At 33.2% G+C, this 25,865-nt stretch overlaps 1 protein-coding gene across 3 annotated transcripts in view; it reads right to left on the reverse strand.

The window, feature by feature from the left end:
* Nucleotides 1-25,415, reverse strand: part of LOC125077554 (teneurin-a) — a 49,150-nt gene extending 23,735 nt beyond the window's left edge. For 2 of the 3 annotated variants that reach the window (XM_047689486.1, XM_047689485.1), the window contains exons 1-4: nucleotides 25,348-25,415; nucleotides 15,349-15,673; nucleotides 9,831-9,890; nucleotides 3,484-3,731 (exon numbers count right to left, since the gene is read on the reverse strand). In XM_047689486.1, coding sequence (XP_047545442.1) covers nucleotides 3,484-3,731; nucleotides 9,831-9,890; nucleotides 15,349-15,476 — 436 coding nt within the window. In that variant the 5' untranslated portion in view covers nucleotides 15,477-15,673; nucleotides 25,348-25,415. The remainder of the gene's footprint in view (nucleotides 1-3,483; nucleotides 3,732-9,830; nucleotides 9,891-15,348; nucleotides 15,674-25,347) is intronic. The other variant, XM_047689487.1, reaches the window with a different exon arrangement.
* Nucleotides 25,416-25,865: the final 450 nt, after the last annotated feature.

Raw genomic sequence — 25,865 nt, forward strand, 5'->3', positions numbered from 1 at the left:
AAACGTCAAACACCTATATTTAATATGTACATATATTTTAGTTTACCATTAAACTGGATAATTAAGGGTTTATATAGTCTTTCCTTATCACTAAATACAATACAAATAATTTACTCCTCCCTGCACAAATGTATAGAGTCATTTATATCAATTTTAAGTCATTAATCATCAAATGGACGTAATTATTTGATATCGACGTATTGATAATGTCGAAGCTTTTACGTGGCGTGTTTCGTGCACATAAATAACAATAGTATAGACAAAATTCAAATATTGTTGACCGAGTTTAATTGAAATTGGTTTTATACACACTTTATTGGCGCCTCAGTGTAATATGCTTTTATTGAGTAATAATTTTGATCATATATATACTATATTAATAGAAAATTCCTACGGATATACTTTTTTAACAGCGTTAAGGATGTATTTGATATAAGTATAAACATAATGTTGAACAATAGCGTTATTATTACATAAAGTTTTTAATAATGCATTCTGCTCACATTGCTATAGACAGCCTCATAACTTTTTGTGTTCGGCTAGTTTACCAGGGACGATAATATAAAGAGAAATAAAAATGAAATATTACACGGCATTATAGGGTGATTTCAACATAAATTGCATGTTGCAGCCAGCGACATATTATTTGTTTCAATTCGTTATGACTAGGTAAAAAAACTCGTAGCTTTTATGATAACTGTTAAGACGGACCGACGGACTTAAGTATGTCATATTTCTTTTCTTATACATTCTTATGTTATTCAATTTATCAATTATTATTTATACGAATAATCATATTAACATAGAATCTATTTTGATTTAATATTTGATGTTTATTTTGTTAAGGGATCACACAAAATATCTCAAGTTTTATATGAGTTAGAGTCGAATTTAATGCGTGAACTGTAAGTAGGTTAAATGTAGTTATCTCTAGCGGTCGATTCGACTTTGATGCTATTTTTGCGATGTTTTTAATGTGTCTGTGGTTAGGAGTTTTATCTTAGAACTTGCGGGCGGTCGATTAATTGGTGTTACAAAATGTTTTAAGGAGCAGCAGCTATGAATTAGTGTGTTTTGTTTTATTATATTACTTATCTGTGTAATGTTGTACAGTCAATTCCTTACAAAATTTAAAAGAATAATTTATCTCTAATTTTTTATCTCTAATTTCACCTTTCTTTATGTTACAAAGAACTGTTTGCTTTTAAGTTTCATTTTGTATTATTTTAGGATATTGTTTCTTGTTCATTGCAATACACAAAAGAACAAATCACAAAATTAAAGTATGCAAATCAAGGAGCTGGAATTATTTCGCCGATTGCAATCATTTATCAGAACGTGTCACCGAGTAATTAATGTGTTTTTACATCAGAACAACCGTACAAAGATAATTGTGGTAATAATTTATACTTTAGAGCTTATAAATACTTTTTACCCAATGATATAATTTGTTTTGATGACAAGTAAAAAAAAACTTTGAATTCCAAAAACTTTGTGATTCATGTAGAAATATTTTAGCATAAATTTTTATTCGTCGTTTCAAAGTTAAGCCGAGATTGCGATTGGGTGATATATCCGTAGTTAAATTATAAGCGACGTGAAAGTATAAGATAATTTATAACCCCGCTAACACAGGAGTGAGGGCCCGAGGCACGCACCGCGTTGCCTCAGGTTAGGCGCATCATTTATATTTTTCTGATGTTTGTTTATTTTTTATAACGTTCCCAGTGAATGTTCGGAGATCTAAACAAAGAATGATGAAAGACTAATGGTCAACGTCTGTTGTAGCAACAGCGATGTTTGATCAATCCATTTGCATACCAAATAAGATATTCAAATTAAACTTTAGTATTGATGTTTTATTGTATCTTAGATGTTCATTCAATAGCTGATAGTAAGTTATTAAATGTCAAAAGTTACCGTTCATTATATTACAGAATAATTTTATACACGAATAGTATATGTAAAAATATAAACCAAATGGAATACGTATTTGCCCAATGCAGTATGTATGCTTATATGTATGCGTTTGCAGCGTTCTCTGCAGATTGTAGCCGCAAGGCGACATATTATGTAATCCATCGTTCCTTTTGGATAAATTTCCAATCAGAAAAGATTAAATCTGTCCCTTACTGGAGGAAATCCATCGCTGTAGGCTTTAAATGTAAGTACGACTAATCTAAAATATAGTTCGATATTATATTTCCTTTTAAATAAAAAAGACCGACATTCTTTAAATTACCTAATATAGTTTCTAGTAGGATAAGAATTTCTTTACCATGTGTGTCCTAATATCTACCTATATTTAAATATTTTCCCCTTTTTTCTGTTAATTATAGCTCGAATGACTGCAACATATCACTGGACTATTAGCTTTCCAATTACGTGTGAATAAAAGTTCGTTACATTAGGAATGTTGCCAACACGAGCCGCGTTAAAGTGAAGAGCCCCTTGTACAATTTCGTTTAATTGTCACTCACAACCCTACCAAACTTCATTAATAATAGCATTGAATTTTATAACGACATTGTATGCACACTATTAAAAAAGTTACTTCTATAAGATTCTAGTGTAGTCCTCTCATCGATTTTGATTACTAAGTAAACGTTTTCAAATATATATATTTTTTAATTATAATTGAACTCATATTCCTTATGTAATTTCTTTTCATTTGTTAAAACTACAATTTGTTATAGAGAAAAATTATATTACACACGATTAATTAAGAATAAGATATGTAATTCAACATTATTAAAATAATATATCTCTAATGATTTAAAATGCATTCCGAACGAGTTCATAAAATGTTCTCTAACGAACAATTCTGATGTCCCGCTGGGACTGAACGATGATATATTAGAAATATAATATTATGTCCGTTTTGTTTTAACAATCGTTAACCATTTATGTTATTTCATGTAGATTAAAAAATATGTATTGCATAACCGTATCTTTAAACAGAATAATTTTGATTTGCTTCTAGAATTTTTAATAAAACGGTTCAGCACCTTATCGATCTATATACAAATTTTTGGTAAGTCTTGTTGATAATTATGATACTATTTTGCAGATTATAGTGTGAAATCAATCGTATTTTAATCCTCATCTTTGGTGTAAAACCTACATGTAGATTTAAGAAAAAAAAATGTTTTTTATTTTTTCATTTAGTTTTATAATAAATCATTTGGACCGGTAAAGGTATCTACGTTGTGAGAGGGCGGGTAATTTCACTTGGTATATATGAATGTCTTTTTAATATAAGCAGTAATTTTAATGTAGAATATTTTTACAAAACAAATATAGGCTTAGGTAAGCTTAGCTTAAGTTTATCGATCGTTTGCAAGAAATAATCTATAGATTATGAATGATTGACTTGAATGAATAAGAAAGGTCCTATAAACTCTGAACTTTCTAAATGTTATAATGAGTATATTATTAATATTGATATATATATATATATATATATATTAATATATAACTTACCTATAAAGTAGGCGAGCATGGCCGCCAAAATGACGCAGACACATATCATGGCTATGGCTAAGCATTTCCATGTGCATCGATGCTGACATCGCTTGTCTATGTGGAAGCGAGAAGGGGAGTATACTGGTACTGGGCTGGGCTGACTGGCTCGTAGAGGAAACACTGGCATCACTAGCGGCTGGTTTGCAAGCTGACAATGGCCTAGTGTTCCACCGCCCATACCGCTCGACATGCCAGTACCGCCCATCCTGTTGAAAATAAATATAACATTAATTACTATTGGTAAGAGTTAGAAGCAGATTTTATTTTTTAGGTTACTGTATTCCAATCCAAGTCATCCCAATATATTCGATACGCACATACCGCAAGGCTCTAACAAACTAAGTTTTATAAATAAAGACAGGTAAAATATTATATCGTTCCATCGTTTTTTTATCTACCTGTCTGTTCAGATTTATTTAAGCGACGAAACAACTGTTACAGCTAAAATCAACGTTCCACACCATATGGTGAAATTTTTTGATGCAATCAAAACGTATCATTATCAGGGTTGCGCCGACAAAAAACTATAATCGGGCATTTGAAATGTCCGCCTCAAGAAACCATTAATCAATTAGCCGAAGCTTGCTGTCGAGTGAATTTAAAGGCTGGAGTTAAAACATATGGTCTCGACGCGTTCAATGCGCCCACCAACTGACGCTATTATAATGACCTATAGATAAAAGGGATAAGCAAAAAATAGAAGTAATTGGTCCAAATTTAGCGAAAGAGCAGCGTGACGTTCAAAAGATTCGTTTCGAAGTACTCTGCACGGCATTATCTTTTTAATAATTCAGAGTCGAATGAACTTATCAAGTCTTAAATAACTAGAATTGTGTATAGTGACGTTGAATTTCAACTGCTAAATATAAATAAAGTTTGTTATAAAACCTATGTAATAATTGCAGAAACTATTCGTGTTGCTCGACCATTTGTAACAGTATACAAAATTGATTTTTTAACATGAATAGTTATTAGCTTTTTTATAGTTTGTAATCCCCGTAGGTGCCATTACCGTCGCGAGTACATCATTTCCGCGCATTACCAAATGAGATGAACTGTATTATTGTTTAAAGCAATAATGTGGTGATGTATAATCAGCGCTGAGTGGGTTGGGTGTAATCAATTATTGATTATACAGCTATCGTAGACTGACGTTGCTTCATATTATAGTAAATGAAAGGAGGGAAAACTAAGGCAATTAAAGGAACTGATGTCAGTGACTATTGTAGGACATTGTCGCGATGCGTCAAGTGAACGACGGGTGTTCGTTAGGATTTTGACAGGCTCTCGTCGCGAGTGAGCTCTTAATGAAGCGGTAAATAATGAGGTGTTGTGCAGCGCAGAGCCGTGTCTAATTAAAGCGGGAGTTTGCAGTTTACACACTCCCCGTATTTTTGTTTAACGATGCCGATAGATAATTATTTTAAACAAAAGTTCCATTGCAAAGATAACAGTAAATAACGTTTTTTCAAAAGACCAAGGAATGATAGAAAAAATTGTCAGCGACTCGATAAATGTACGTGTTCACGACAGGTACGGATAGAAACTCGTTAGACGTCCGTGTCTCGCCACAGTCGCACAGTTTTTATCATTATAATCGCGCGTGCAGCGGTCACTTCTAGTTTCAAGCAGGCTGGCCGACCTCTAACTCGGAAACCAGATAAAACAAAAAAAGAAAAATGCAGGCACGGGCCGTGAGAACGCGTCTTCTTCACCGCGGTCGCTCTGTACCGTCCATTTATCTTGCACAGTCGTGCGGGAATGAACCGGACAGCGATGTGCTTTTATTGCATCGTGCCCTTAAATATAGGTCCGCGCTGGATAGCTCCATATATAATTACGCCGAATTTCTTGGCGAATGTTTTTCTCAAAAACGAAACAAAATGCTTTATACTAACTTGATATTTTTCAATGTAATATATATTTTATCCTTTGTAATTGAATTAAAATGCAATCTATGTGCGTGTAGTTTTGTAAGATACCGTTTATGTAAATGTTATTACAATAAGTCGTTTATTATTCTCTACATATTGTTTCAACGTTTGGAATCTTAAGAGTAATTGCTATATCAATTGAATAATGATCATTAATAACAGATTCGCGAACAACATACAATGGCGATCTCACTGTCGATTGTTGAAATTGTTTTATTGTGTTAACTATTAAGAAGATATCTTATGTATAGACATACATTTCTGTATTGTTCTAAATAATATTTTTTAGATACTTTAATTTTATTTGAGAGAGAAAATAAGGTAACAAAGAACTATGATAGCGTATAGATTATAACAGCATAAAATAAAAGTTTTACAGCATAAGAACTAAGAATAACTTCATACAAAGAGAATTCATAAATAGTAAGAAGTATCGATCGTGAATTTGTAAGGTGATTTGAGACCCGTATCTGTAACCCGATCGTGGCTTCAAATCTAAATATTAATTCAAATCGTATAATGGTTTGGTTTATCTTAATTATCTGAGTTGTTTAGACGTTAAACGCGAGCAATCTTACAGGTAAAATTTACATAAAGTACATCAATTTTAAACAATATAATTCTAATTACCATTCCCCTGCACGAAATTATTGTTTGGAATACACTTTTTGAACGCACTAGTAAACGTCAAACATGGACGCCCGTTGAACTGTCATGTTATTGAATTTTATGGATTTAATTCTTTATATCTCGATAGTACGAATTTTGCGGATATATGTTATCAATTCAAAAATCATTATTATTTAACGATCTTTAATATTGGATAGGGTTTGATGCACGGTTTATTAATATAGATTTGTTCAATGAAATTTGAATCCATGATATCGATATATTGTTATGTCGTCCTGGTCAAATTTTGCCCCGGTGGTGTCTCGGTAACTGCAGTTTGATTTGCCACCTGATCGACGAAGGAGTCAGTCAGATAAGTAATATTGAGATCGTTAATTAAGTCCAAAATGTGTGTGTTTTTTTGATGAAAGAATAATTCTATCATTATACAATCATTGTAAACATTAATTATACATGTGGTAACCAGACGGAATGTCACACTTGAAATACGTCGCACCGGGAAACAGAAATCTGTTAATGAAACAAGATAAAAATAATCATTTTAATAAATAGATGTATTTAGACAGGAATGCTTGGAAGATACCGGTTCGCTATGATCACGCCCGTTGTTTTAATTAAAAACATTCGTCAATTCGGCTTACTAATTAGGAATTTTGTTAATCAGAAAGAATATTATTAACAACGATAAAACATATTAGTCTATAACGTTAGTATATCTATGTAATAAAGTGCACGTATAAAATCATATCTATTTTATAAATGGACCCATAATTTTCCCGTTTTGTCAGCTGATATAGGTCTTGTTGAATGCGTAGGTTATACGGAGTAATAAATTCGCATTTTGAGCAATCCAACGCAAGATGTCAGGATTTAAATACAGTACTCTGGGAATCGTTGAACTCGCTTCTCTTATTAATAACCCTCATAGCACTGTGTTTGTTTTAGTCGCCTCGGGTTCTGTTAGGTAACGTTGAAGTTGATTCATGAATGGGAGAGTGCGGTTCGCGCCTAGTGAGTTCGCACACACGGATATATATAGCAGGGATCATTTTCCTAGAAATTAATCTTGCGACGGAAGAGCTAATTAAACAAAATTGGCGGCATATATGCTTTAACGTATTTCGGTTCGAGTTATTTCTGTATTCTTTTAAATCATGGCAAGAAAAAAAATGCTTATTTTTATGTAACGAAATGAATATATGTATGTGTTAGCGGTTAACATGAGGTTTCATAAAAAATTCGATGTTTTCTAAATTTAGTGAAAAGTGTGTAATATTCATACAAAATCTGATGCTACGCTATCTAACAAGCTAGCTATTTTCATAATGCGTCTCGGGCCGTATTATCCTCAGAATGAATGGAAGCGATACTGAATAAGCGGCCAATTATTGTCTATTCGCAGACTGTGGGGACCCGCACGTAAATAATCGTGCTCACGCGCAGAAACTTGATAGTGATAAACAATTTTCCATTAGCCAAGCGACGCTAAGGCTAGGAAGGACGAACATTTCCAATTTCCATACCTAACGGCGAGCCTGTATGCGATGGCGATAACCTTTTATTACGGAGTTGTCGTTTGAAGATATTATTATGGTAATGCCAAGAAATGCAAATTTTAAAAGGCAATAGATTTTGTAAGAATAGCGTGCACTAGGCGAAAGCGATTCGATTTAACCTGTAAGATTTTATTTAAGAGTACTTCATATTCATAGCCTATCATTTATGAATCTCAATGGAAATGACATCATAAACAAAGGAATACCTGGAACGTATTTTTAAATGATGGGCGTGGAATGGTATTTTTTAGATAACCATCGGCGTCTCGGCTCAGTGCGAAACGCAGCTCTTAACTAAACGCTGCTATTGTTCAGCGAAACGGAAAAACGGTTTCGCAAGCGAGCCCCCGGCCGGTCGTATTTTACCCCGAGTTCAATATTATTTCGGCAGAGGCACAAAGAAACGGAAGGCCCGTGCCGCCGCCGCGGGCGGCTCTCGCTTCCTTCTACAATATTGTCCTCCCTGCTGCCTCGGGTTATACTGTAAATATTTTTTGGTTGAGGCCTGATTGAAAAAATCTATCGTATTTCCACCCTAACTACTCACTACCTACCATATCAAATTCAATCCGAATGTTGTTGTACTGATCTGTTATATACATTTAAGACATATATTACACGTACATATGTCTGTGTACAAGCGATTTCTTAAGGGCTATATGATATACATATCCATATATATTTATTATATTAATATTTATCTAGGTATATTTAATTTTAAGCTATTATCTGGAAATTTACAAGCTGATATCGAAACTAGTAATGGTCTATTATCGACGAGAAAAAAAAGTTTAATTAAATTTGCGAATTTACTGATATATTTTTTGTTTCAATCTTTTCATTATTTAATTATTTACCTAAAAAACTTAAAAATTACCTCTTATACACTCTTCACAGACAAAAAATAATTATGTGAACCATTATTTTCATAAATACGTTATAAAATGTTAACTATGAAATTGTTTTATTCTTGACATTATTGTAAAAGCTACTTTAAAGTTAGGCAGTAAAACTTTATAACCCATATATAATTAACTTGACATTCGAAATGAAAGCAACATTATAATAAAAATGCAATAAAAGTGCAGTCGTAAGTAGGGAGAGGTAACTTAGAGATATGACATTTTAGCTTTTATAAAAGGACTAAGAAGAGATTTGATTGAAGCGTAAGCTCTTAAGCTTTTTCATGTTAAGGCATAACATAGAAATGGACCCGGTAACTAGCTGAGAGAAATGGGGCGCGAATTCACGGTTGCAGTACATTAGCTCTGTCCCACAAGATAGGGCCCCTTTTTCAATTGAAATATATTGAATTTGTCCTCATCACCATTTTTTTCTCATATTCAACTCATGGTCCGTGAAATTTATTAAAGGACAGTTCTATGCGTAATATTTTATCAATTAAATACGGTTGGCTTCGATTTCGTTTTTACGTCGCACCATTTAAGCTATCCGCAATTTATAAAATGTTAAACTACTTATATGGGCATTAGGAATGATTTGTAAAAAAAAATCCTTGTAAAATTTAGCGTCATTAAGCATTTGTGTCATAGTGGCTTTATTTGATGTAACTTACTTCAAGTACTAAAGCAGCACGAGTTTTTCACGGTTGATCGGCGCAAATAAATGATAGGGTATTGGGTCATTGGTTTTCCTCCACAGATCGATAGAATTGCTAAGCTGGTATTTCTTGTAGAATGAATTTACACATTGAACGACTGTTCGTTTACTAATGGGATACAATTTAAATAACAATTTGTTCACGGGTAAAACGAAATACAATCAGTTATCCAGTCATAAAATCAATTATTTTTATCCAAATATTATAAACGGCTGTATGTATTTCCATATCCAATGTAAAAAACAAGAAATAATTCTTAATTAATAATACCTACAAAAAATAACAATAAAAATAATAATAAAATTAGTAATTATTTATAACAATATCTACTTTGGAGTTCGGACTATAAAATGTGTTCAAGTTTATAAGGATTCCGTGGGTAGCTATAATGTGGGATGCACGTCTCGACAATTTAACCCTTCCAAATCAACAGGGATTAATGCATATCGTGTGTTTGGTGTTATTGGTGTCTCTAATTACGTACACAACTTCGGTTAGAGTTATGGTAATGTTGGTAACCTTCGTAGATATCTGGCTCGGCGCTGTCGGCTCAGTGATACTTACGACTCTGAATTTAGGGTCTGTAGGGCGAGCCATTCGTTAGTCACGCCCGATGACGTGTACCTTGGACAAGACCAAAACTTTTATTAGAAAGATTTCGTCGGCAGCTTTTTTCTTGGGTACTTGTCTTAAAAGGTTTTTTGTATTTTCAATATTATATCGCAGGTCATAATGTGTTGGCTTATTGAAAGCATTCGGGTTATTACTGACCTAGTGGGAATGCGTATCTTCTATCGTGATATTTCTTCTTTTCGTTTTATGTTTAAAGTGGTCTCGTGTCGTAAATTAAACCGAAAAGACATTTCTCCGCTAGCGTTTGTATCTTCCTTTAACTGCACATTGCGGTAAAATGCATGAATTTCCGGACACAAACAAAAGCGCTTGACACGCAAAGTACGCGGTACCGCGAAGTCCTAAAGGGTAAAAGAAAAGGCGTTTCGTGGTAAAAAAGTGAGTTAGGGCGCTGTTTTGTTTGTGTATGGTGTGTTAAGTGTTTATATAAGTGTAGCGTGGAACAGAGAGCGTTGCACGTTTGTTATCTCACAGGGAGTTGATCTTAGACAAATGGAGCCATCCTGTGTGGTCTGTTTAGCTAACTCTCACCAAATATGTATATTTTAAACTAAATTCGCCTGTTGTTTGACTACTCAACTATATTAAGACTTGTATGTTAAGCTATTTAAATAGAAAAGGGAATAATTTACACTTTTCTTGTTGTAAAACATATAAATCATGTATTGTCAAAACGGAACAATGACAACATAACCTTAAAGACTTCTCAAATATAAATATACAAATAAGGAAAGAAATAAATCCAAGGCAGGAATCGTCGACATTACTTATAACCGTAGCAGCGCCAGCCGCCTATTCATTACGGTTATTTATAGGAGGTAGTGACAAAGTAAGTTTGTATTTATTCGGACTGTACGAGATCGACAGTTTGTTTATTTTAAAACGGGTTAGACTAAAATACTTCGCCGATAAGCGTCCGGTGATCGGACGAGTCATAATATATCCCTGCGACGTTCCTGATGTTACCGATACAGTCTATGTCACTGTCACTGATCCGGTATGCATCTGACATGACGAAATATTACACGCTAAATTTAGACATTCATTATTATCCAAGAATGCGTTCAGTGAACTTTTGTGTATGACACTATACACGAACTCGATATGTATAGTTATATATATTTATAATTTGATTGTAGTTTAATGTACCTATGTTTTACTTCTACTCGTGTGAAATTGGATTTATTTGTAAGTATTTTATTTTTATCTTTTCTATACATTATTATTAAATTGAGACATTACTACTACCCGAATAGACATTTTCTATGAAGCGATCTTAATAAAAAAGAGAATAAACGTAAAAAAGGATCCGATATATAGTTTATTTTTATTATTACATGATCCGATAAAGATAAGCTCTGAATAACCTACGTCATATTTAGGTGTTAAATTTCTAAAAATACTTCGTATTAAATATCTCTTTTAAAAAGCCAAGATTCATAAACTCATCAGGTTTGTGTTTAACATTGATAAATGAAGTCAATCAAAGTATTTTATACAAGACAGTAATTTGAGACGGGTCAGTCGAAGCTACCTTAATCGTTGTTATACAAGAAAACATTTTCGATTACTATCGCTTTATGATCTGTATTGTAATTTTTTTAATATGCCAACCTGTAAATTGTTTTTGTTTATTATATTAAAATTATGTTTTAAAAATAAAACTCAAAAAACAATGACGATAGTACTAGACGACTGCAATAATCAAAAATCGTATAACTATTAACTACAAGCAATTATCCTCACTGTTCTATCTTAAATTTTCATACTATACACTTAAGGAAAATACTACCTTTCAACCGCTGGAATACAATATTTATTTACAAAGCTAAGAGACAACAAAGTCAATCAATATTGTAGAGACAATAGGCATCTCTTATTCAAAACGGAAACTATTACAGCCGCGTCATTGTATTCAGAGACTCACCTCACTGAGTAAATTATTCAAACGAAAAGTGGTTTGTTCACAAAAGCTAGGAGAGATAAGTTTTAAGGATTATTGGTGACAGTATTTTTTATGTGGGTATTTGGAACTCAAAAGAAACGTAACCCATTGATCGACATTTATATGTAAGATTTATGACCAACTTCGTGACGGTGGAATTTTGTTAATCCCGGTCCAACTTATGTTGTAACAGAATAAATTGATGTTTACATTATTTGAAAAAAAAAAAACAATATTTATTAAAATTTCTTATCATGACGGTAAAGTTCGATATATATCCAATCATCAAGTGGCATGGTTCAAGATACATGTTACGTCATAATGGATTCTAAAACAGACCAATTAAGACCGATTGAAGTACGAAGATTTGGTTTAATAAAATGATTGTGTTGATATTATACATTAACGTCGAAAGAAGATAATTGAATTTCCTGGACGGGTTGTACTGGGTAGCTATTGCTGTGTGCGGTGCGCACTCAGTGCCCCTTTCATATACCGCACAATCGGGACACACGGAACGTTTTGATGAGGCGTTTCCTCTAATTATTCGACCTATTAATAAGATGTTCTTCGAGCTTTCATAACAATCAATCACTGTACTTGTACTGTGAGGTTGCTTTTGAAGAGTTCAAGTGTAATCCCAAGAGTCGTAGTTAAAATTATACGGGTATTTATAAGTTGGATAAGTTCTATAGTTTTTTTTTTAATAAAGATGAGTTCGTCTTAAATTTGTTCGTAAGTTTAAACTTTTTGTCCGAAGTATTTGGTATTATTTTCATGTTTAATATAGCTTTGTGGTTGTATAGAGGAAGTGTTTTAGTATCGAGCCATTATCTAAGCTATTAACTAAGTTTGAGGTTTATATTGGACTTTCATGTGTGCACGGTGTTTGCGCTATCCGAGTTGTATGGAAATGATTTCTTGCTTGGACAAACTTCGGTTCGAATGAACAAATATTTGACGTCGAAACTCTTACAATTTTGATCGTGTCATTGGAAAGGGTCTTAAAGGGCTTATTCGTGCATATTTGTTGATGATAATATGTTTTTGTACTTTATTTCGTATAGTCAAGAGGTTAGTTGATCTAAATATATATATTTTTTTAACAATATAATCTTTATGATTAGAATCTGATATCATATTCTTATGAAATAGTCTTCACATAAAACTATATTTTCTTTTAAATTACTTAATCAGTTTGTGAATTATTGAGAAAAGTCCTACGTGTACAGAAACAATTATCGTTTTGATGTAATTAAATTATATTAGTATTTTGATAACTTATAAATAATTATGCATATTAAGATTTTCTATGGGATATAGTTAGACAAAAAATAATACGATTTTACGTCTAAAAAAATTGTACCAAAAACTATTACCTAATATAAAAAGAAACACTTAGAATAACATTTTTAAACAATTTCGTGCGTACATAAATAAAACTGTAACTAAATTTAAGATGTCAGCTTTTTAAGAGATTTGTTTTAATTTTTACCTTTACGTACGGTTCTGGTTGAAAGAACAACAACAACCAATTATTCACATTTATAATATAATAATATTAATTTATACGCGTAATTTAAAAATACTATGTAAAAGATGTTATTTTTATCCTTAAGATGAGTTTTTGCTGCGTTAGAAACGGCTCGGAGGGCACCCTCGATGTTATCTGTCCGCTATTGTTGCGTGCACTTAACCGTCACATGCTTTGAGCTTGTATTCAGACCTTGTTAACACATTGTAAAGGAAATTACGTTCTTCACACAAGGAATACGAACTCAAATATAATTTCCGTTATCGATCATCGCTCTACCATGTCAAATTGCTGTCATTACATGATTTAATAAGAAATTAATTTTTTACTTAACCCCTAACTACTTTCTTTCGATTTTAGTTGTATATTTTTATATATTACATTTATAAAATGATTTTTTTTTAATTTCTAGTAATTTATGATTACATTGTGTATGTATTATTAAACTACATTAAACATATTGTATAACATATAGATATATCCATGTGCGTTTAATTAAATACATTCCTTGGTAGATATATATTTAAAAAAAACCGCTTTTATACATATATGCAGGAAGTAGTCAATGACGCGAAAATCGAGCAATAAGCAGTCGAGATTCGCCCTAGGATCTATCGAAATCAAGCTGAACGGCAATTGGGGTGTCGCAGATGGTCGTAACGGCTCCTCTGTGTTGCCTCGACGTCGCCAGAACGTGCGCCAAGTATAAAAATATGATTTACGACGGAACATATAGAACCGCACATCCGCTGCGATACTATCTCGTCTACCGAAAACCATTAACACAGATATGAATATGCAAGGAAAATAAGCATATTGCAAAGCAATGATAAATGACGATGAAATCAACATAATTGTAAATAGGCAATAAACAATATATATATATAGGTTATACTGAATTCCGATCCGGTGGTAGCTTCGCTTAATATAGTTTGTAAAATGAAGATTCGAAAAGCCTACTTGAATTAAATATATTTTGATTTAGATATGTTGAATTGATCTTAACCTTATTCATCTCTAACGACTTAGTGTGCTTAAGAGAATTTTACTTAATTAAATACATCCCGTGGTTAATACAAGTTCGAACGATAAATTATTTATTTCATATAATTCGGGGAAGCGAAAACCTTGAACCTTTTCCATTGTGTTTACCTCAAAACTCCCACAGGACACACCGAATAAGTGCCTCGGAATTAGTTTTGTGTAAAGCCTTACTTTAATAATGCTATGTGGTCTTTAGAGTATTGTGGGGTTTCCGCGTCATGTTTATTCAGTCCTACGATATGAAATAGTTGTTTTCTGGCTTCAGGCAGTTTATTATTACTTTGAAGAGCCACGAGAGTGGGTACAACTATAAGGGGAGGGCAGACTGTTAGGGTTCGTAAGTAAACAAGTGCCGTCAATTGATTCAACTAGTCGATAGAATTGTCATTTTCCTCATTTTATGATTTTTATGACTCAGTTTATATTTATGCCGAATAATTCTTAGTATATTGATTTTATTTCTGTCTGTATTTTTTGTGTCTTGCAATGCATTGTATTGAAGTAACTGCTGCTGACTAATTAGTGTTATCGGTTAATTATATCGATGACGTTATCAAAGGTTAATAGCGATGTGTGTCAACGGTCACATGATTCTTCTTCTCTCTCAGATTTACTTTAGATCATTGACGTGAGAAGGAAATTAGTTGGTCAGTTAAACAAAATTTATTAAAATTTGCCAATGTTTCGGCATGTTAAATAAACAATACACGATAACAAGAAAAACCGCTTATATAAGCTGCAACTTATTTTTAAGAAGCGAAAGAAGTTTATGTTTGATTTATGTAACTGTAACATTTTTGATGAAATGTGATTAAACAAAATCTTAATACAAAACTTAGGTATATTAATATGAAGAAGAATGTAACATAAAGAAAAAAAAGTAATCAAAATAAATTTGGCATGGCTGAAACTTTTAATAAACTTACCTAGGGTCTACGAAGGGTTCCGCGTAGATGTTCCGGACCGGCTGGCGTCGCGGTAACGGTGGAGGTACCGGACTGAACCCCTCCATCATATCCTCTCGTTCACTGTATTTCAGCGATTTCATCGTCATCTTGCTGAACTACCGTTCACTGCACAACTATATATCGGTCTTCGAACACAACATCACTACCAATCTTTATCACTTACATTGCCGCACTATTGAACGTTCATTAACATAATAAACAAAAGATTTCACTTTAACTTTGTCTAATAGTTTATTAGAGTCAACATGATTAGTTATTAGTTTTCTAAAAGGAACTTTTTTTTCTGTAAAGAAACGTTTATGATATTCGTATTTCGTTTACGGGTTAACCGTCAAAGGCACGCAACCAGTCCCAGCGAGTGTATGCGACTGACTGCAGGCCCCGCCGCGGTGCCGCTCGACCCTCGCCTAAGCTTTTGTAGTTTTTGCGCTCGCGCCGAGGTGCCATAAAAGCTCGACGAATTATTAGGCGATGAACAAAAAATGCGGCCCATACGAAAGACGGCATATTGTAAGTAATAGACTTGACGCAATCGAATGAAAAGCAGGACCCGCTCTACCCGTGTTTAACATGACGTGATGCGGTTAAATTTATTTCAAAGAATATGCTTTGTGCTAAGTGTGAACAAAACGTTTTTTTTAACGAGAGTTTGTTTTGTATTACATTTCCCTAATAATTTTGATAGTCAGCGACTTGAAGTAAATTTATGGGTATAATAAGTATACGAAAAAACTTTTTTAATATACAAGTTTCAATAAAGATTTATGGAAATTTAATCTTGTTAGATCATTCAATGTCTAAATTGCGTACTTTTTTTAGTGTCTCGTTTATTTTTTAGTTAAGTATTATTTTTTAAATAATAATAATTTTAATTCTAAAACCCCATTTAAAAAAATTACTAATATTTGTTTTTACCCACAAATCAAGCATAAAGCTGGTGCTAGGAGTGGGAATGACAACGGCCCAACGGGTCAGAATCGAACCTACGACTTTTTACATCGTTAGGCGGACCGTTAACCATTGCGCTAGTAACGCTTTGACTACCGGCTTTTTTAATTTTGACCTAAAGGGATGGATCCCTTTTATAATTTTGATAAAATTAGGCATTTTTAAATAGTAATATATATTAATTAAATAACAACAGATTTCATCAACACCCAAATATGATAGGTAGGTATTATAAATATTCAGTGGAAAAGAATGGCAGTATCTAAGCTGTGAGCAAATGGCAAATTCATATTTGATGCAAGCTGTAAGTAGAGTAGTGTGGGTACGTAGATTGTATATCAGTCTCCACGTTCCCTCTTACTGGAGTGGCGGCTGTTGATCTCGGCGCTTTGCATGTCAAACAATTACCCCACACATTGTTCATGACAAATACGACAGGCGTGCACCCGTTACCCTTTTACTCATTGAAATGTTTGTTTTCAAAACTCGTTACCCTTTCTCAAATTTTATTTACGATCACAAAAATTGTATAACCGTCCGTGATTTATTGAATGTTTGTTAATTTAACTCGCCGCCTCTGCGACCGATACAAATTCACACAAACTTCGCGTCTCCAACATAAGGGGTTGCGACAAAATTATGTAAAACCTCTCCTATGGGCCCGAATTATCCCGCAAGGATAAGAACGAATATAAAAAGAGATTCCGAGTTTTCTATACGGTCTTTTTTTAAAAGAAACGAACACAAGATTTGCATACATATGTACATTATGTATACCACAGGTGTATATAATACGCAAACATACATGTTTCCAAAGTCGACTACCTGTATAATAAATTGATTTAAGCACTTCGTGACAGGTTTAAGTATGTTTTGACAAACATTAGGGAATTTAAAGCCCTTGCGACTGAACTTTGTTCGGTCCCCGAAGCGCTACTTGTCGAGGTACGAACTGAGTTTTGTTCAGATTAGGAGGACACTTCGTTTTGGGACATCTTTAAAGGAAATCGAAATTGATTCATCTTTTGTGATACATCTTTAGTAAAGCGTTTATTCGCCGATATCAATGTGACTTTCTAAAAAAATTAAATTAGATTTCATTAAAATAATCATAGGTAGGTACAATAATTATTATAAAATATAAATGTTGTCTAGAGATGTAGAACGATCAAGAAATTTAAATTGATAAGAATTACTACTTAAAAATTGAATTCATAATAATATATATTTAAATATTATAAGTTTGAAACCAATATAAAATTCATTCATTCAAACACTATTTTCTAGGAATTCTAGCTATTCAGATTTCATTCGAATCCGTCAATAGCTGTGAGAGATCGAGGCGTTACTGTACGGCATGTGGAATAGCTGTTTATTCTTATAAGGCGAGTAGGAAGCCACGGACGTTTTCCCATCGCATAGACAGACGGATCTGACCCAACCTGGCAGTTCTCTACACTTGAACTTGCGCCCGTTACATACCACGTGCACTTTACTACATTCATATGAGCTCCGAGAGTTTTATATATAGAAAGAGTATTAATTAGATAGTATTTATGAATGTTATTCGAGGTACAATGTGAAACTTAATAGTATGTATCAATAATTATATAACAAATATAGATAATATAAGATGTTTTTTGTAATAGTAGGTATGATAAATTCGCGGATAGTTTCGTCTTGACTTAATATTTAGATATTCTTAGGAATAGCGTTTAAAATTAAATTTTCCGTGCCAACCTTATGCAACATGAATAGAAGTTTAACTTAGAATGTCATCTATCTTTCGTTCCGCATATCAAAACGTACTGTATAATATTTATAGTTTGCTTGAAGTTGAAACTATAAAAAATCTCCAGTACTTTATTATAATAACGTTTTAGGATATTTGATGATGTATAGAACAAAACATAATATATTTTCTAACCCAGTGCAGTATCTTAGATCGTTCAGGCATTATATTTAGGTATTAAATTCCGTATACAATTTAAGCATGTCCGCACAATAGTTTACAATAACACAGTTGCAATTAACGCTGCATTGTTTACATTTTAAGATCTCTAGAGCCAGTGTAAGAGCTATTGTAGTCTAATAAACACATTTTACTCAGTGTATTTACACTTACATTAACAGAGCTCTTCATAGTTTGAACCTAATTAATCTTCGTTCCTGACCCAAATGTGTTTTAGCATCCATCTCACTGCGCCACAAAAAATTACTCAACTATTTTAATTGGCGTAAAGGTTTGAAGTTTCTTCTCGTAAAAATGTCAATGAATCGCTGCACACTTGACATCTGCAGGCTTCGCTATATTAGGACTATTTAAGAGTAATAATATTCAGGGATGAAGCAGTCTAATATTATTTTTTATTGCAAATGTTTAATAAATTCGAAATATATTAAACATTTAACGAACTTTATTTTTTTCATTATCTGTTTTCAAAATACATGCAATATATCACTAGTTATCTGTTATAATGAAAAAAAATCTGTTATTTATTTATAATTACATCAACGAATGTAAATATTCGAACTATAAATATACTTTTTATATCAAGTAACTTAGTTAATTAACTGAATGAAAAACTAATATCACGATTGAAGGCAGACTTTAATTAAAGCTTCCAAGATTGAATAGATCGAGTGAATAAACACGCGTAACAGAGAAGAAATTCGCTTTAACTACGGGATTCTCCTTATATTTGTTCACTTATTGTTGTGTGGCACGGCCCTAGTCGCGGTGGCGATGGATACGGTTACACGTGCGCGCGTGTGTGTGTATGTGGAGCACGTTTCATAAAATAAAAGACGATATTGATTCCGTGACGAGCCGAGAGCGGGCTGTGGGAAACGATTCCTGTCTGCTTAATAGATGCCCCGAGGAGGCGAACACTTCAACACTCTTTGTTCAGACAACACTGCTTTAAGTAAAAAAACTCGAGATAAGTGCGAGTACGTGATCACTGAAGGAGCTGTTTTACAAAATATTTTGAATAATCAGACACTTCATTATGATCTCTTTGATGAGCTTCTTGAAAATTAATTAAGATATCATTGACATTATACATAAGTACAAAGAATATTTCATTGAGTTGAGCAAACCAGTTCATTGCAACCTTTTCATTCCTCGTTCAGAGAATCAGTAACATTTGAATTTAGTTTCTAGGCGTAATTAACGAGTTAAGGGTACGACATGAGCACTTTATTCCTAGTTTAGACGCGGTCGGAGGCTGCCCGGCCGCAGGACTCGACCACATTCTCGACGGGTAATTACGCACGCCCGTCTTGTTCCCAAGCCTCCACTCTAACATTTTATGCCTCATTTCGGAGTATGTGATTTGCTGCACATATTTACTATAATTGTCGTGGGAGCAAACAGCGCTCGCGTGCGGTATATTTCATTTATCAAAGACGGTACATATTTAGAATTAAAATGAATAAATCTATTGTTAAGTTTAATCGTTATAATTAGCTTACGCTTTTCTCATTCAATTGAGGTTTGTAAAGTAAGTGCGCTCTATATAAAAAGGATTTGATAGAACTTTCCCTAGGAATGCTTTTGCTGGTGGGTTGGTTCCCCAATACGCGTAGGCGCTTGCGTATTCGATTCATGGGAGCGTCGAGTAAAAATTCCTTTAGTTAGCTCCTACGACGCCCACGGGGAAAAATGGCATATAGACAGTTCTTTTATTGAAGTTTCCCTGTACTTCCTCTAAGCCTAAAACGTTTATTAATATACACAATCCAGTTCAGGTGAAGATATTAAAGATATTAAGTAATAAAACTTTTTATCAACTACTCTGCATTTTAAATTACTTTACTCGAGATCAAAAAATATTCTTTATTCAAATAGGCTCCAACAAGCACGTTTATACTAACATCTTACAAATTTATCTTGTCAGTTGAACGTTAAGCTACCGCTTGTTTGATAGGTGTTCTACGGAGGAAAATAATAAGAAACGAAACAGTTACTTTGTATACTAGAATATCTTAAAATATTATTATTATTTATCACCTCTCTCAGTTAAAAAAGGCAAATATCTTCGAGATTATGTCTCGTGTAAAATAAATAACAGTAAACATTGTCTTAATTCAAAATCGCATATAATCCATCACTTGTTTTATTTACATATATGAAGACCAAGCGAACTTTCAAGAAGACTGATATCTTAATGTCTAGAATTGCGAGTTAACGTCACCCGTGTTCTCCATGGCAACAGTCATTTTTTCTACAAGATCTTATTTAATTTGAGATATATGGCTCAAAACTTGCAACTGAGTTTCAAAATTGATAAAGTAAGATATGTGTTTAGGGAGTGGTGATGACCCAGTGACTGGGAGACGTGAATCTTAACCGGGACAAGCACAAAAGAACTTTTTTTATTTTGTTTGTATTTATCTCGTACTCGGCGGTTAAGGAAAACATCGTAAGTAAACCTAAATGTGTTGGATAAAATATCCCACCAAACCGCAATGGTTTATTCTACTACGAAGCCTTCTCCTTAAAACGGACAGAAACCCTTAGCCAGTGTGTCATTTACAGGTTACATTAGTACGCATAAATTGTAGTCGTTTACTAGAGAAATAAAACAAAATGTTGTTCTTGATAACTTATTATTATGGTATCTTCCAAGTAACGGCTAATTGGGGGCTTAAATATCTCTTCTATTTCTGACTTCTTTAACATTTCATACTCTATACATGAAAATAACGTCTATTTTGGAATAAGATATATCTATTAGAGTTTAAATTTGCCGCTCTAGCTACTTGAAGAAAATAAATTCGCCTCTAATTTGACGTATGAAGAGTTTTATAAAGAGAGATCAAACGCTCTCCGAGCAATATTACATCCGACAGAAGCGGACGCGCTTGTTTTGAAAGGGGCCGCGACACGACGCTGGATTCACTTCGGTATCCAAAACAAATGCGCTCCTTGCAAAGTACACCCACAAATAAAATTCACTTTTTATATTTAAACTTTTTGCTCGGTTGCCTTTCGCCATGTTTTAACAATTAATTTGTCATTAGGCCCATATCTGTCAGCAAGTATAGTTTTTGCTTCATTCAGCAGTCAACACTTAAAGATTTTTTTCTTAAACTTAAATGCATGTTCAAAAGTAGAAATGGTAATATTTTAAATTTCTAACAGCTTAAAACACAGTTAAAGTAAAAGTAAACTTATAATACAAAATTTTTGACTTAGCAAAGACTTATAAGTGTCACTCCTGGAGCAAAGCATTTGTTTCTGTGATTAAATTCCGCAGATGTTTTTAACCTTTGCTTATTAATAAATTTAAATAGTATTTTAAAAATACGACATATTACACAATATATAATATGAATGTGTAGAGTATTCAAGTATAGTTTAATATGTGAATTTCATTTGAAATTAATTACTTATTTTATTGACGACGCTTCTTTTCTTCTTTGTTAAAACAAGTAGAATTGACAAGAAATAGAAGTAGGTTTACGCTCAATTAAATCCTATGACCTTGAATAAAGTATATTTTTATTTTTCAGTTGTTTTTACATATTATTGATTACCTAGTTCTTTCACGTAGTTTCATTTTAACATATGATTTGAAATATTTAGGTACTTTACAAGCTTGAATATTTTTGATACAGTATTTTAACGGAACTTGAAACAATATTTTATATTTGGGTAGCTAAACTTAAAATGATTAAAAATTTGATGCATCTGTTAGCTAATAAATTATAACTTTGTGTTGATTTTTGTAAAAGGTGATAAAAGAGCTGTCGTTGATATACGCATCGATATTTGTCAACGCTTACTATTTATTGGAGTTATCATCTCTTTGAAATCAACCAACGGCAAATGGTAACTTTCTGTTATTAATGATTATAATGTTTGGAGAATTGTTTCTAGAGCGTAATGGGTAGGTAGGGGCGAGCCCGGAAATTGTCCTCTTGTCGGACCGCTGGCGCATTAGCTGAGGACATTAGACCAGCTATAGCAAACAATGTGTGCGTGTTGTTTCATTTGAAACACGTGACGGAGTAGAAAAACAAAGGGACAAGACATTATTCGTTGGAATTTGCGCAATTTTATGTATTAAAATGAACTAGACGACTAATTAAACGGTAAAAAACATTTTATGAACACTACATTAGTTTTATTTTCTACTGCCATAAAAAAAATATTTTTATCGTTCTTTTTATATTGTATGATTCATAAAAGATATAGATAATTAATAATTGTGTTTGGTAGGTAAGTATCGCCGTCGGCGAATCGTTCAGTTGCTATTTTTTAGTAATGCTGTTTCATAAAAATGAGTCGGTAACAATCGGATATTAGCGTGTGAACGCAGGCAATCTTCGTCATGTGTCACGGTTAAAACTAAGCCATTAACTATCGACGAATTTTCCAGCAATTTAGTCTTGAGTACATAATTGCGTTCAAGTCAAACCTAATTGATGCCGGGGTCCGAGTTCAAGTTGCCGTTAATGTGCCTCGAACAGGTTCTTGCTATCCAATACGAATAACAATCACATGGAAAAAAATATCGGACATGTTGTGAAACAACGCGTAACAAATATAAAATAATAAATGGAAATCTTTAGAATTTTATTATTTATCTTGATTATAAAAAAAATATTCTACTTAGTTATTTTTATTAGCAATAAAATTTACTGTACCTAAATATTGTAAGTAGTTACTTTTTTAATAATTTTCGTTGTACGTTGTTATTATGATTAACAAAACAAGATTGTGAATGTAGGGAACGTCAAAGCGCAATTGAAGAATAATATACATTATAATTTAGACTTTCCCCTATTAGCATTTAAAAACATGCTCACATGACGGTTTATGAACTGCCTCACAATGATTGTAACACACGGTGCACCCTATCCTATCATCGCATTGCATTAAAGCGGTTGCTTTGCCTGCAAAAACTTTGCAATTAAGTCGGGGGAAAGCTTTTATAAATTCTATAGTGCAATCGTTCGGTTGACTGTCGATACTATCGGAAAATTTATGTTTCCGTAATTGCATATTCGGAAACTGATACCACAATCTTCGGTCTTAATTAATTTTGATGGATACCGGTACGATTTCGACAAAGGGGACTATTGTGAGCAAGTAACTTAAATAATTTAAAAACAGAATAATACAAAAAATTATTTATGTCAAGTATCTAGATTAAATCGCTTGCATAAGTTTGTCGTCTCTTCGGTACAATCATATCTAGTAATAATTAGTTATTTACTTAAAGAGCTCTAAATATTACAAAGTTTTGTCTTATAACTTATAAAATTGAGTTGCAATACAATGTTTATTTTATTTTTAGATACTTTATAAGGTTTTTTGGTGGGTTCAGATATTTATTAATTATTTTAAAATAACATTGTGATATTTTGATCATAAACGATATTCAATTGAAACTGTAGAAATGAATGTTATGATAACAAAAAATATATTTAAATTTTAGCTACGTACGTAAATTCAAGAGATCCTTTTCGACGTCTAACGGAAACTGTATTTATTCAAATAACTCGGTTGTGTGTCCGATTGTAGGGAATGTATTCAAAGTTTAAAGTTTGTTCAATAGCGAAACACATATTCAAGAAACTTAGCAGTAACTTGAAATAGATTACGTTCATGTGAATATAAAGCACACGGCATGCGGTCTACAAGTCAAACAATATAAATCGGAAACGAAAGCGTGGTTCTTTTCAATTTCCGTTGCAGTTCAATAAATAAAATCGGAATTCAATATTGTGTTCCCTGTACATTAAATTTGCAAATTCAATTTTAGAAGACATTCTGAAGGATTTTTTATATCGAAGCTTGAATTTAAAATGTATCCGTAGGCTATAGCTTTCTGAACGCACATTTTATATCAGTCTGATTAAAAAACAACGACTTTTATAAAGCGCTGCTTGGGATTACGATTAGGATATCTTAATTTCTGATCAGGAATATTACAGCGCGCTTTTATGTTCGTATAGCTTGTTAATTGCATATGATAAAACAAAATACTATTTATAGTATATGCATGTACTTATGTGATTATTTTATCGGTGGTTTAGCATAGTTATGGTTTAAGAAACCGTAGTGATAAGTACTAAGTTATGAAAAATTGTAAATAGTAAAAATTGTTTACCAATATCCAGTGTTTCTTATTTATTTTCTAATTAGATTTGTATACTCATACAGAAAATAATTATTAATCATAAAATAATATCATTTTGAAAATATGCCAGAATAAAGTATTTATATGCCATTATTTATGTTAATTATAACCTTTATCTATCAGCATGATGTCATTCGAAAACGAAGAAAACAACTTATTTAAAGAGATGGATTGTATGCTAATATAGATTATTCTTCTTATAATTGCAAAAATTAAAATAGCTAAGACTAATAATAAAACGTTGTTCACTAAAACACGTTATTTAAAGTATTTTATCTAAATATAAAAAAGTATTTTACCTTTCGTAAGCTGTACAGCATATTGTTATATAATTACAAAAGCTAACTTTGAATCATGCGTGAAGCTTTAATATGTGGCGTTTTACTACAGTAATTTTAACGCAAACGCAAATCGTACGCTTTCATTTTGAATAGTCTCGCATATTCATTCATAAAAAATTGGAGCAGTTTATAAAAAACTCACGCTATACGTCGCTATGTCTGTGGACTTGTAACTCACATACACGAGAGCTATCGTGCGCCGTGTAACTCGGAGCATATCATTACGAAACACAGTTTAGGAGAATAATAAACACTTAGAAACAATAAAAAATAAATTAAAGTCGGACACACGATCAAGGGATATTGCGGCGCAAAGTAGAAATTGTCGAGTATCACGCCATCGGTGGCGCTACCTGCCATTGCAAGTAAAGTGCCCGAAAACGATAGGGGCTCATGGCGTCCTCAGGTCGCGGCGTATACCGGTAAGGGCGGAGGTCGAGAGACGATGCGACCGCTCGCACGGTATCGGTCAGTGACCGTGGAACAGGTCGTGCATCGAGCACGAAGTATACCTCTCGCCGTCCGAGGTGTTGAATCGAGTGACCGCGCGATAGACAGCGGGAACGCGCGGACCGGCCGCCCTCCGCAGGCGATTTGATGCCCTCTTCGCGACGCCACTGCGCGCGCACTCTACACGATCGGATAATGCAGCCCTATGCCATGTCGAGATATCGAGTTATCCACCGCGGGTGGTTATCGTATTTAACATTGTCAGTTTCTTGGTTAGATGTCACAAATATTATGTTTCATTTAACATGAAGCCTTTCATGGCATTGTCGAAAAATACAAATGAAATATGATATAATTATAAAACTCAGTAAAGATTTGTACAATTGGAAGTTTTAAGGAAACTAGCTCCCTTAATGGAATCCAGAAACCTTTCTTACTTTTTATTAAAAAAAAAACATAATCGACAGTGTACATCCCTAAAGAGATTATAATTGGAGCATGCGTGGTGCGAGGGTTGGGGGTAGCGAGAAAGTAGCGGGGCAGGGGACGGGGCGCGTGTCACCCGCGGGCCGCGGCTGTG

The sequence above is a fragment of the Vanessa atalanta genome, chromosome 4, assembly GCF_905147765.1.
Source record: "Vanessa atalanta chromosome 4, ilVanAtal1.2, whole genome shotgun sequence".
Lineage (NCBI taxonomy): Eukaryota > Metazoa > Arthropoda > Insecta > Lepidoptera > Nymphalidae > Vanessa > Vanessa atalanta.